The sequence below is a fragment of the Quercus lobata genome, chromosome 6 (genome assembly GCF_001633185.2).
Source record: "Quercus lobata isolate SW786 chromosome 6, ValleyOak3.0 Primary Assembly, whole genome shotgun sequence".
Lineage (NCBI taxonomy): Eukaryota > Viridiplantae > Streptophyta > Magnoliopsida > Fagales > Fagaceae > Quercus > Quercus lobata.
The window spans coordinates 13,036,680-13,050,217 of record NC_044909.1 but is presented as its reverse complement, the minus strand read 5'-3'; the positions used below and the strand labels follow the sequence as shown (position 1 = coordinate 13,050,217).

The 13,538-nt window shown below is 37.9% G+C and overlaps 2 protein-coding genes across 2 annotated transcripts; both read right to left on the bottom strand.

The window, feature by feature from the left end:
• Window positions 1-399: 399 nt before the first annotated feature.
• Window positions 400-2,384, bottom strand: LOC115993658 (desiccation-related protein PCC13-62-like). The gene is made up of 3 exons (XM_031117603.1): window positions 2,041-2,384; window positions 1,539-1,764; window positions 400-806 (listed from the first exon to the last, which is right to left on the bottom strand). The coding sequence occupies exons 1-3, from the start codon at window positions 2,361-2,363 to the stop codon at window positions 435-437; spliced, it is 921 nt and encodes a 306-aa protein (XP_030973463.1). The 5' UTR covers window positions 2,364-2,384; the 3' UTR covers window positions 400-434.
• A 1,463-nt stretch (window positions 2,385-3,847) lies between these two features.
• Window positions 3,848-4,531, bottom strand: LOC115949853. Its single transcript, XM_031067122.1, has one exon. It carries the CDS (start codon window positions 4,529-4,531, stop codon window positions 3,848-3,850), a length of 684 nt encoding a protein of 227 aa, XP_030922982.1.
• Between the last annotated feature and the right edge of the window lie 9,007 nt (window positions 4,532-13,538).

Here is a 13,538-nt window from a genome sequence, read left to right as displayed (position 1 = left end):
CAAACAGACCCTAAGAAGATTGATAGTGAGATATTGGAAGACATTAGGGCTACGTGGTTTTATACTTTAATTTTGCTCTATTTCTCTTACTCTCTCAAGTTCAATGTTCAAATTACAAAGTCTAAGCCTTTTTAAAAAAAAATGATATAGCAGGATTTGAACTTATAACGCTCGTTCCGTGGTAATTATTCTTTATCATAAACTCATTACACAAATGGATTTATTGGAACCCAAATAAACTCAAAGCTTTTGAACAAACAAGAAAAAAAAAAAAAAAAAAAGCTTAAAACAACAATTTTGTTACGCATATAATCATAAAGACTCACAAAAGATTTATTTATTTATTTATTATCAACCAAAAGGTTACATACTTTAAACAATGAACCAAAAAACACTAGAACTTGTTTTCTTGTAATCAAGCTATAGGCATAGAATTAATGTAGATGAGATCTGGCAATGTTACCATTGCCTCCTTTTGGATAGAACCCACCAGGTTTATGCTCATCACCGGAGCCATAAACAACCCTCAATATCTCCTCAGCGGTCCTATCATATGCAACAGAGTCTGCATCTCCAGCAAGCGCGTTCCCATTGATCTTTCCCTCAGCACCTTCAGATTTGGGAACCCAAAGACCTTCATCTTTGACACCTTCATGTCCAAGCTTGTTCCTTAGATCCGAAAAGTAATTTGAAAACTGTGCCACCGTTATTCCATATGGTTCCACAATCTTGTGTGCATGCTCATACAGGTATGCTCGAATAACTGCATCTTGGCCCGATTCCACACCTAATAGGCCTGCAACGAGCTAAACATATACACGTCCACATTCTTATCATAATAACTTCATGATTTTTGGACAAGTAGTAATATATTATGATATCAGAGTAAGTGTTATGAACTGAATTTTTGTTTTTGTGCTCTACTAATCTACCTTTCAAATCAAAAAAGGGTTTGGTTTAAATTAAACTTGGTGTAACTTTTATCAATGTTATATCACTTAATAACTATATATCAAACATGGAATTTGACAAATCCAGTGTTAAATAACTTGAATTGCATTGTCTCCTTATACTTATATGCATGCAAAATATAAAGACGAGCAGAGATTAATTATAATGTCATATAAAAAATGTTTAACTTTCCATTTTTGTACTTTGAAGTTAGGCAGAAAAAATGAGTTGATGGAGTAAAAAGGAAAATTACATATAATTGATACCAAATTTAGCGTGTATGTTAAAAATTTAGAGAACATAGCTAATCCAACAATAGGATTTTTAAAATATTAATCCCAAAAAAAATTATTAGGTGAGTTATACCAAATATAAGTTGATTATGGACATTTGAAAAATTACAAATTCCATTCGTCAAGCTTTATCATTTCTAAGAGGAAAAATGATAGTTTATTCTATAAAAAACAATGGTAGTATATAACTATGTATATATACACACACATGCACGTAAAAGCAATAAATTGTGATTACTGTTTATTTCTTAGAACATTACTATGGATCAATAATCAAGTTTAAATATCAGTTACCCTTCTAGAAGTAGGGGCTTGGAGTTTTGGAATTGTTCCAACGTAGCCCGTGAGTCCAACATAAGGAATAAGGTAAGATGCAAGGAGGTAGTGAACTCCACTATAATAAGGATCAAAAGGTGGGGACAGCTTTTTCCCTACTGCAGCATCGACCACTTTTGCAAATGATTCTTTACTTAAGTCCAATAATGGTCTTGGAAATCCTTTAACAACTTTTTGAATGGCCCTGCATCAAGAACTTAATAGTTAGTACCTTTGACATTTAAAAGAAATTATTGCTACGATAGGATTTAAAGTTTATAGTATCTATGTTATGATAATTGTTGTTTGTCATTATGTTAAGCCATCAATGTGTTTCTTTTCATTATAGACGGTATTCAAATCCAAATCCCTTATTCAAGGATGAAAATCTTTATCTAATTAACTAACTAGAACCCATTAGTCATTATACCAACACACATAAAGACATAAATAAATTAAATAATGATTTCAAGAGAAAAACCTCAAGTGTCCAACTTCTTGGTAAGCAAATTGCTCAATAACATCCCTGGTAAAAGGATCCAAATTTGCCTTTTTAGCACCAATGGGTGTTGGACCTCCCTGGGTTAAATTTGGAGCAACTTTATCTAATCCATAACCCAGAGCGCCATACAAAAAGAATTCAGCTTCAAAGAACTCTAAATTTAGAGGAAATTCCAGAAGATCCACATCTGCTTTTGCGATTGATGTGTGTGAGTCGAGTTCAGAAGAATAAAATTTGGGAAGGAAGAGTAGGGATATTAGTAAAGTGGTGATGGTGGTTGTGCTAGCAGCAGTTAGTGCCATAATTTTCCTTTTTGTTGTCTATTGTTGCTAGATAGCTACTCTCAGATATGTCTGATTGATGTTACTACTGTTTATATTTATATATAATCTCTGGCTGGTTATATTTAGAAAAATGCCACATTGCTAACGTCGTTTTTTTTTTTTTTCCTTCTTTTTTTGATAAGGCTAATGTCATTGTTTATATTTAGAATAATGCCGATGTAGATATGTCAGATTGATGCTGTAGCTACTGTTTATATTTGGAATAATGTCAATGTACGTAGATATGTCAAATTGATGATGCGGCTACTATTTATATTTGGAATAATATGGACATTATTTTTGAATGGTTCGGTGGCTGTTGAATGGGGGATGATTTGAAAAGGTAAAACTAATTCTATTTTATTTGAGTTGTGAATTTATGATGCACTTGACCCGTACAATAAGTCTAATAACAACCGTTTCTACCATTTTATTATTATTATTTTTAGATAAAAACTCTACCATATTATTTTTCTCTTATATTTTTCGTAGTTGCTGAAGTGGTGGCTTATGATTGATATATATTGTGTATGTAGCATTGTTTGGCTTCCATAGGATTTGGCTTATAGTCATGCACATTGAGTCTATCCATTATGTGACATGGATGTCCCTGAGGAGGCTTATGCGCACGCTCTTTATGAATCCATGAAATGGTCTATTTCTAGGCGCTATTCCATGGCAATTTTCCTGCTGCAACTGGATGTAAATGATTGATAAATATAAGATAAAAGTTACAAAATGTGGAGAATGTGGCAAACCGTAGAAGTATGCAATCAAGCCACGAAAACCGTCTCCTTATAGTGATATTGAATTCATTAAAATATTTTTGTTGAGCTTATAAATGGGGAGAAACAATTTGAATTTTGGATTTCCTCGTTATAATTACCAAAAAGTGCAAATTAATTTTCGAAGTTATTAGCAAATATAACTGTCCATTTCGTTGACCTAAAAAACATCATCCAATGCTTTTTATCAACAATAAATCATTATACGATTAGTGTCTATAAATAAACATCAAAAAATTTATATTTGCTTCTACTTATGGGTGATTCTATTTTTCAAGTCTTCAAGAGTTATTTCTCAAAAAAAAAAAAAGTCTTCAAGAGTTGTATTTTATATCTCAAGATATGGCTATTATAAACTATTAGTATATAATCAGTGGCTACACACAAGAATGATAAATTGAAGTGGTTCTATTGATGTTAGCTTGAATTATTAAATATATCTAGATCTTTGCATTTTGCCTCCTCGGCAACTGTATCAGTAGGTGACACTGGGGCCTTTGATTGCTATAAGTTCTTTTCAGCAGAGGCCGAGGACTCTGCATCGAGCCGATGTGAGATGGCAGCCACCACACACTGCCTTGCCATGGATTGGCAACCACGGATTTCGAGAACTTAGTCTCCTGACGGGAATTTCACCTTCTGATGCAAGGAGGAGGCAACAACCCCCAAGGTATGGAGTCAGGGCCTACCTACGATGGCTGTATAGGGAGAATAGGTGTCCACCACGATAAAGTTCACCTCCACTATCTCTGGGCCGGTCTGAATGGGTAGCCTAATCATGCCCTTTGGAATAACAAGCTTCCTATCAAAGCTCATCAAAGGAGAGTTATAGGGCATCAAATCTTCCGGTTTTAGCCTCAGCCCTTTGTAGAGGTCGGGATAAATAACCTCGACCCCACTGCCACCATCCACCATCACTCTTTTCACATCGTAGTCCCCGATTCTGAGAGTGATCAACAGTGCATCGTCATGGGGTTGGGTGGTTCCGATCTTGTCTTCTTCTGAAAAAATTAGGATTGGGTGAAAATTCATTCTGGCTCTCTTCGGCTCTAGCTGGGACTCCTCGGCAAGCAGCTGAGCCACAGATAACACTCGTGAAGGGCACGTGCTTGTTCTTCCTGGCGCGGCCAAGATTACATTGACCGTCCCTACGGGTGGCCTTAGGGCAGTATCTCTCTGGGGTTCCTGATGGGTCTGGCCTTGATGACCACTGGAATTATGCAAAAGGTGCTTCAGCTTTCCTTCTCGGACTAGCTGGTCTAGATAGTTCCAGAGGTTCTTGCAGTTCTCTGTGGTATGTCCGTGGTCCTGGTGGTATTGGTAATAAAAGTTCTGATTGCGCCTTGTGGACTCTCCCGCCATCTATTCGGCCACTTAAAATATGGCTCGTTCTTGATTTTCTCCAACACCCGATGTACTGGTTCTCGGAATACAGTATTGATAGTCTGTGCGTTGGTTGCTCCGGATTGCCCTACGAAAGCTCTCCTCAAGCGGTTGTTGTTATATCGGTCCGACCTGAAATCCCTCCTCTCCTGAGGGATAATCTTCTCTTTTCCTTTACCTTGCAGCTGGTCTTCCTCTACTCGTTTATACTTATCGATCCGATCCATCAGTTGCCGCACACTGGTGGCAGGCTTGCCAGTCAGAAACTTCCTCAAGCCATGCTCAGCTAGAAGACTACTTTTGAAGGTGCTGATGGCGATATCGTCAAAATTGTCATCCATTTCATTTTACATCTCCCAATATCTGTCCGAGTAAGCATTTAGAGTTTCTCCATCATGCATGGATAACAACAATAATGCACTCAAGGGCCGAGGAGCTCTGCTGTTTGTAACGAAACAGGAGCCAAAGGCTTGGGTTAGCTGCCTATATGAATCTATGGAATTCTTCTTTAAGCCATTAAACCATCTCATCGCCACTAGTCCCAAGCTAGATGGGAAAATCTTGCACATCAGCGCCTCATTTTTAGAATGGACAGCCATCCTTTGGTTAAACTGGCTCACATGCTCCACGGGGTCTGTTTTGCCATTATAAATGGCGAAGGTTGGCTGCTGGAATCGTCGAGAAAGTGTAGCCCCTTCTATGTGGTGTATGAAAGGTGATTTGGAGAGTTGATCCAGTGCCCTGCTCATGGCATCATTTCCCAAGCCCCTAGGAGATGGGCTTTTATGTTTACACCTCTAGTAGTGCTCTTCTTCGTGAGAGAAGGCCTCGCTTGGAGGAGTCCTTGATCTTTGCCTATAGTCATCATCGCTTTCATCATCGGAGGGCATGTCAGGGCTAGAATGAGATCGCCTTCGTTGTGCATAGTGCAGCCTTCTCTTCAAGTCGTCTATCTCTCACTGCATGGCTTGCTTATCATTTTGTCTCTGGGATATGTGACTCCTAACTTCTTCTAGTTGCATCGCCCGGTCGTTATTTTGTCTCTGGAGCACGTGACTGCCTACACGAGAGTAGCTTCTGCTGGTTTGAGTGGTGTGCACACTTCCCTTCCGAAACCTTCCATTCTCTTCATTTCGATCACGCTCAAGGTTGGGAAAGTTACCCTGTTATTGGGATCTAGCCGGTTCAAACTGATGGGAGCCTGCCTGATGAGGGCCTAATCCTACCATGCTTGATCGTTGCCCTTACTAACACACAAGTTCTTCCCACAGACGGCACCAATTGTAGGGACTGAGTTTGAGTACTTCTTCTATTAGATGAGTGGACTCAGGCCCAACTAGCCCAATACAATAAATTTATAGAGAATGGGTTTAAGAATTAGGCCTTAGTGAGGGTTACAACAATTAGACATGGTTATGAGTGGGTTAAATAACAAGGATGTAGACTAAAGTGTGAAATTCTGTCCTCAGCCCTCATCTGAGGAGTTTCTTGTTCTTATTATGTCTTCAGCGATTGGTTACAAAGGTTTCAAAGATCATACAAATTGCTCCCGTATTCTCTATTTCTAATTCCCGATCCCTTTTATTGGAGGGTTTCTCACATTATATACCTCCTTTCAGTTGATCTTGGCCCTCCATCTATTGATTATGCAGGTCACCACTCGAGTGTTTGTCCCATCAGCCGCCTTCTCAAACCTTCTATGAGTTGCAGTAACCAAGACAGCACTACTCAGGAGTCATTTCCTTATTAATGCGGCCAGAACGTTAGTTATGGGCATTTAATGTGGAGGTGACAGTTTCTCCTTGAATTGCTCCTCCACCATGCTCTCATGGCTGTCCCACTGTACTTGTCCTTTTTCTTGGGATGCTCTGGGAGGCTGCCTTCGACGGCGTGCCTCTCTTCCCTTCTTTGATCTCGGTTGGCCGAGAACAAGATTGTCCTTGACGATGTTTCTTGGCAATTTGGGCTTTCTTCGTTCGTCCTCGGGCATTTCTTCCTCCTCGGCATGGGTCTTGAGCTTAGTATAAAGTGGACCGGGGTTGCCAAATTCCTTGACCCCACAATTACATAAATAACTTATAAATTTGAATTATTTTTCGTTACACAAAAAAATGATTCATAATATAAAATCATTCAAACTCTCTTTCCCTCTAATTTTATATATAGAGTTAGATACATGATTAGGTTTTTTTATGGCCTTTTTATATTGAATTTCTCATTTTCTACACTGAATTAACTCACTTGGCACGAAAATTAAAAACTTAGATTAGATAGGACACGTGGTGCAAAATTAAACTCTAATTGAAATCTAATTTTTATACTAAATTAACTCACAATATATATAATTATTTTTTACACAAAAAAATTGCTCATAAATATAAAATCACTCAAACTCTTATTTCCTCTAATTTTATATATAGAGTTAGATATATGATTAGGTTTTTTATGATTTATTTATATTGGACTCCTCGTTTTCTACACTGAATTAACTCACTTAGTACAAAAATTAATAACTTAGATTAGATAGGACACGTGGTGTAAAATTAAACTATAATTGGAATCCAATTATTACACTGAATTAAGTCACTTGGCACAAAAATTTAAAAACTTAGATTAGATGAGACACATAGCGCAAAAGTAGACTCTAATTGAATTCCAATTTAAAATCTAATTTAATTTTCTCTTAACTTTGGCTATTAATATATATATATATATATATTGACTTTATGTAGGATTTTTCTTGCCCCATATCTTGTTTTGAATATATGGTGACCTTTTTTTTTTTTTTTTTTTAAAGAATATATGGTGACCTTGATCCAAGAGAAGATTGCCTTTATTTAATTATTATTTGTATTCAATTTCAATTGGCCTCTTGCTTGGTTTGTTTTTTATTAAACTTCTGTACGACTGCATTATGGGCAACATCCTAGAAAAAATGTTGGAATGTGTTTGGCTGTAAGTTTTTACTAAAAGTTTATTTGTTTAAAGTTGGTTAAAATGTGATTTGCCTTTTACCTAAAAAAATTTACTGTTTTAAAAAACGAACCAATGAACTAAAAATTAAAAAGTTGTTGAGGAAGAAATCAATATTTTAACTTCTTTTTTTTTAGTACATATTAACCACCAAACTCTTTACCATAATTTACTAATGAATTCATCTACTTTCAATTATAATCATTTTAAATAAATAAGTGATGTAAATGTAATTCATTTCAATGAAATGAGAGAGGGATTTGATTCCTAATTATTTTTTGTTGAAAACACTAAAAAATACAATGTAATGATATAAAAATAGATTCTTTCGCGTGCAAGAAATAGTAGGAGATGGATGCATCTCCTCTTTTCGTGGCTTTCTTTATGAAGCAGTAACCACCAGAAAATTTGGTGATAAGACTCGCCATGGTGACAATTACCACCGGCAAATTTGGTATTTAGTCTAGCCTTGGTACGAATACTGGTTTTGTGTCATTTTGTGATCACGTGGCAAGCTCTACAGTTGTCAATTTTCAGATTAAATGAATTTTCCCCTTATTTGAGAGTGATACACTCCAAATTAATTATCTTATTAAAAACATATTTTATGTATATGTATTGTGGAGAGAGAGAGAGAGAGAGAGAGAGAGAGAGAGAGAGAGAGTATCCTCCATATGAAGGTTTTTTTTCTTTTTTTTTTTATATTTCCATAGGAAGGTTTTGATCACACATATAATGCACCACAATAAGAACTTACATATAAAATAAGTGTATTTTTGGACATCTTTGTTACATATAATTCTGGACGCTTTCAATAAATACACCAAAAAGTGCCAATTAATTTACAAATCTGTAAAAAAAATATATAAGCAGCCATTATTCGTTGACTTAAAAAACATCACCCAATGCTACCATATAAAGCTATGAATCGCTATAGGATGAATTTCTATAAATAAGCATTTAAGCAATCATATGGTGAGCGTTTTTTTTTTTTTTTTTTTAAGAAGAATATATGGTGACATTGATCTTAAAGAGAGCTAGATTTCCTTTATTTAACTATTATTTGTATCCAATTACAATTTTGGTCTCTTGTTTGGTTTGTTCTTATCAAACTTTTGTACAACTACATTATGGGCAACCAGTGGCGACTCCAGGAATTTTTCTCAGGATGTTCCTGGGTGGGCTTGCCCTGTTACAATCTTTTCTTTTTTAGATTTTAGTTGAATTTTTTTTTTTTTTCCTTTTTTGCTTGAAAACAATGTTATAAATACCGTTTTGGACCCTATTTCAGTTTGTTTTGTGGAATGGAATATTTTGGTATCGATTTATTTCGATGTACAGTTTCAGAGTGTTTCGGGGTTTCTAAAAAAAAATTAAAAATAATATATATTTATATTTTCTTATACAACATAAAATTATTGATCCAAATAAGTAATCCTCAAATAAAACAAATCATTTAGTTTTTCTTCTTTGACACTCAAATCATTTAGTTATTACACAACAATTACTATTTTAGAATATTAAAACATAAATATGTAATTAAATAATGAAAAACAACAACTAAAAATAGTACAATAAAAATGTGTGTGTATATATATATATATATATCAAGTATCAACTTAACATTGTTTTTTATTTTTTTATTTTTTTATTTTATTTTTTTTGTCTTTTATAAGGTGTATTCACTTACTTTTTAAGGGACCATATACCACAACTCCAATTCAATGCGACGGCCCCATCCACCTCCCCACTAAAAGACAAGAGCCGAACAGCAATGTCAACAAAATTACATATTTTTATATTTATATACACTTACCCAAACAGTAAAAAACTAATCAATTTATATTGTCAAAAAGAAGACAAACAGTAAAAAACTAAGCAATTTATATGGTCAAAAAAAGACAAAAGCAGAAAAGTTAAGCAATTTATATAATTATATCGTGAAAAGATAAGTCCAAACTCCAAACACGCAAACGAATGCAGAACTTTGGGCTCTCGGGCTTAGGCACATAGAGCAGTTTCAGTCTTGTAGCTTTGCTTGCAAGAAGTGTGGTGGCTCCCGGAGTGAGGTCATGGCTCGTACCCCTCTTTCACCTCGTCCGCTGTTGGGCTGACCCCCACCGGAAGTGGTGTTGATGGCGGAGGAACTAGAAGTGCTATGGAAAAAACTTACTTTTACTGAGGAAGAAGACGTAGGAATAGTACTAGATAGTAGTAGCACAAGAGCAGCGAAAGAAGTAGGAAAATGCTGCGTTTTGATGAAGATACTGACCCAAAGATGCATAAGTTTGGATGCATTGAGGAAAAACCTACAAATGTTGTGGAAGCCAAACAAAGGGGTCCAGATTTCTGAAATCGATGAAGAACTCTTTTTGGTGGAATTCGGGGATGGGAAAGACAAAAAGAGAGTGATTGAGATGTGCCCTTGGAGCTATGAAAAACAGTTAATTCTTATTCAAGACTTTGAAGGTGAACTTACCCCAAAGGAGATCGACATCAAGTGGGCTCCTTTCTGGATCCAGATCTATAACCTCCCGTTGAAATACAGAACTAAGGAAACCGGGTGGGCTATTGGCTCAAGCTTAGGGACAGTAATGGATGTTGATGTTCTAGAATCCGGTGTTCAATGGGGCAAATGTCTTCCAGTTCGGGTGCGTATTGATACGACAAAACGTTTGCTGAGGGGCAAGAAAGTAACCATTAATGGAGGCGAGAGCAGGTGGGTGAGCTTCAAATTCGAGAGGCTCCCAAATTTCTGCTATAGATGCGGCCTTCTTGATCATGCCTTAAAAGATTGCAGTGAGGAGCTTGACACTACCAAAGGAACAGAGACGAACATCCTCCAGTACGGGTCCTGGTTGAGGGGCGACCCGATACGACGGAGTGGATATGAGATTTTCAAACCGGGGTCTAAAACTGAAGGTGGTAGTGGCTCCGGTAAAACGGAAGGTAGGACGGTGAGGAATCCGACTGTGACGCAGGAACCGAGTAAGGATCCAGAGAGTGGCGGAAATCACGGGTCTGAAAAGACAGCTCTGAAAGTCAGCAACCCGATGAAGGACAGCAACCCGAGGCTTGATGGAGATGGTTCAGGTCCCCATACTCCACTGTCAGAAGATTTGCGTGAAAATGGCAATCTCAAAGAGTGGGAAGGAAAGCTAGGGGGATCGGAAACTTCTTTGGGCTGTCAGATCAATGTGCAGACTACAGTCCAAGCTACTCCTTTAGCTGGAATGCATTAGGAGACAGCTCACCTTCAGGATTTGGATGAAGATCACGTGGGTGCTTTGGCGCCAACTAAAAGACTTGATGAAAATGTGATGGGTCAAACTCCCGTGCGCCAAGACTTAGGCCTTTCCCCTAAGAGCCACACCGATAGGCAAGGCCGGATTGTGGAGACTCCAGGCCCATCGAAAAAAGAATGGAATAGGCCAACAAGGGATGCAAAGCCCAAGTCCAATAATGATGGAAAATGGCCTCTGGATAGGGGTGTGCAGAAAACCCACCGACCCGCCAAACCCGACCCGACCCAACCCGACCCGCCGGGTTGGGTCGGTTTTTAAGGCTTGGTGGGTTGGGTTGGGTTACAAAATTTTTTTTTTATGGCGGGTCGGGTTGGGTTTGGGTCATAAAATTACAAACCCGCCAAACCCGACCCGACCCACCGACCCACCCATATTTAATATATATTTAAAATATATTTTATGTTTAATAATTTTTTTTAAATCAATTGTAGGGCACTTTTATATATATATATATATATATATTTAATAATTAAAAAAAAATAGCTGTAGAGCAGCATTTCCTCAATTCCTCCTACTAATACTAATTTAATATATATAAAAAATATATTATATAATTAATAAATTTTTTCAAATAGCCAGTTCTTCCTATCTTATATAAAAGTTAATTAGTTCACACAAATCCTAATAAATTACTATTGTTGTTTTGTTATTAGTATTGTTTGCCTTTAAAGAGTTACATTGATACTAATATTTAGGCTTTTTTAATATATTAATATTTTTTTTTCTACTCAATTTAATAATAATACTAAAAAAATTTGTCAAACCCATGGGTTCAACCCGACCCAACCCGACCCATGTGGGTTGGGTTGGGTTGGGTTGAACTTATATGATGGGTTGGGTCGGGTTGAATTTTTTTTAACCCACCATGGTGGGTTGGATCAAAAAATCCCCTCAACCCGACCCAACCCGACCCATGCACACCCCTACCTCTGGATGTAAAAAAAGAGGGCCCAACCCCTCTACAGGTCTTAGACACCAACATACAAGACCTCCACGACTCTTCTAATCTAGTTCTGGTCTCTGAGAACAAAAATGGCACGGTGCAGGCTAAGTGGAAACGTCTTCCCCGCATGGAGATGGGCACATCTTCTATTAGTGTTGGTCCTGCTGGTTCTAAACGTCCCACAGACATGGTTTCGGATCTTAATGAGTTACCAAGCAAAAAAATTCTGGTTTCTCATTCGGAAAAAGAAAATCATTTTGTAATGGCGCAGGCTGGCTCTCAGCCTCGCCAGGAGCAATGAGTTGCGTAATTTGAAACTGCAGGGGGCTTGGGAACCAACTGGCAATTCAGGAGCTTGTGGAAGTGGTGCAGGTGAAAGCTTCCACTGTCGTGTTCTTAGCCGAAACACTGGCAGACGAGGCAAGGCTTGAATATGTTAAGGATAGGATACGGTTTGACAAAATGTTCACGGTGAAAAGAGTGAATAGAGGAGGTGGTTTAGCATTGCTGTGGAAATCTGATATTGGGGTCGAGGTTGAATCATCTTCGGTGAACCACATTGACGTTACAATCAACAAAAACTCTGAGGCAGCCTGGCGTTTCACTGGGTTCTATGGTGAACCAGAAACACACATGAGACATGAGTCTTGGGATCTTCTCAAGTATCTTCACAAACAGAGTTCTATGCCGTGGCTTTGCGCTGGCGATTTTAATGAGATAACTAAACAGTCGGAAAAAGTGGGTGGTAGATTGAGGCCCTTCTCTCAAATGCAGAATTTTAAGGAGGCTTTGGACGAATGTGGGCTAATGGATTTAGGTTACATAGGTTCTCCATTCACGTGGAGTAAACATTATAGGAGTGGAGCTTCAATATGGGAAAGGCTAGACAAGGCAGTGGCTTCGCATGATTGGTTTATTAGATTCCCAGGCTCTCGTGTCCACCACGTGGATAGTTCAACATCGGACCATAAATTTTTGTGGATTGATCCTTCATTCCTGGACTTTCAGTTAAAAAGGAAGATCTTCAGGTTCGAAGAAATGTGGTTAGCGGATAAAGGTTGTGGCGAAACAGTTGAAGGGGTGTGGCAAGCCAATTATGAGGGGTCTGAGAATTTGAAGGTGATCAGGAAAATTGAGAAATGTGGGAAAGAGCTGACTTTTTGGAGCCGTAATAATTTTGGTAACGTACGGAGGGAGCTGGTTAAAAAAAGAAGAGAGCTAAACCGGGCAGAACAACAAGCTGTGAGGATTGGGTACTCGTTTCGGGTTGTGCTCTTAAAGAAGGAGATTAATTCTCTAATGGGGAAAGAAGAAAGGATGTGGAGACAGAGGTCGAGGTTCACCTACATCAAAGAGGGTGATCGGAACACCCGCTTTTTCCACAGCCGCGCCACACTGAGAAAGTGAAGAAATTGTATAAAAAACATCCGTAACCAAGCTGATGAGATGTGCACTGGCCAGGAGCAGATTACTGATACTTTTGTGGAATTTTATAAAAATTTATTCACTTCCTTAACTCCAAATGTTAATTCAGAAGACCTTGACTCTATCCCGCAGGTTGTGACTGGAGAGATGAATGAGATTCTGGTTGGTGAGTTCCAAGCTTGGGAGGTTGAAGCAGCTCTGAACCAGATGGCCCCTCTCAAAGCTCCAGGACCCGATGGAATGCTTCCCCTGTTTTATCAGAACTTCTGGCATCTGGTTAAAGGTGATGTTACCCAAACTGTTCTGCATTTTTTGAATTCTGGTTCTCTGCCTAATCCTT

Coding starts and splice junctions, on each gene's coding strand:
- LOC115949853 (XM_031067122.1), bottom strand. CDS start 4,531: ATGGCGGGAGAGTCCACAAGGCGCAATCAGAACTTTTATTACCAATAC.
- LOC115993658 (XM_031117603.1), bottom strand. CDS start 2,363: ATGGCACTAACTGCTGCTAGCACAACCACCATCACCACTTTACTAATA. Junction 1,765..2,040: donor CAAGAAGTTGGACACTTGAG/GTTTTTCTCTTG, acceptor TTCTTGATGCAG/GGCCATTCAAAAAGTTGTTA. Junction 807..1,538: donor AAGCCCCTACTTCTAGAAGG/GTAACTGATATT, acceptor GTATATGTTTAG/CTCGTTGCAGGCCTATTAGG.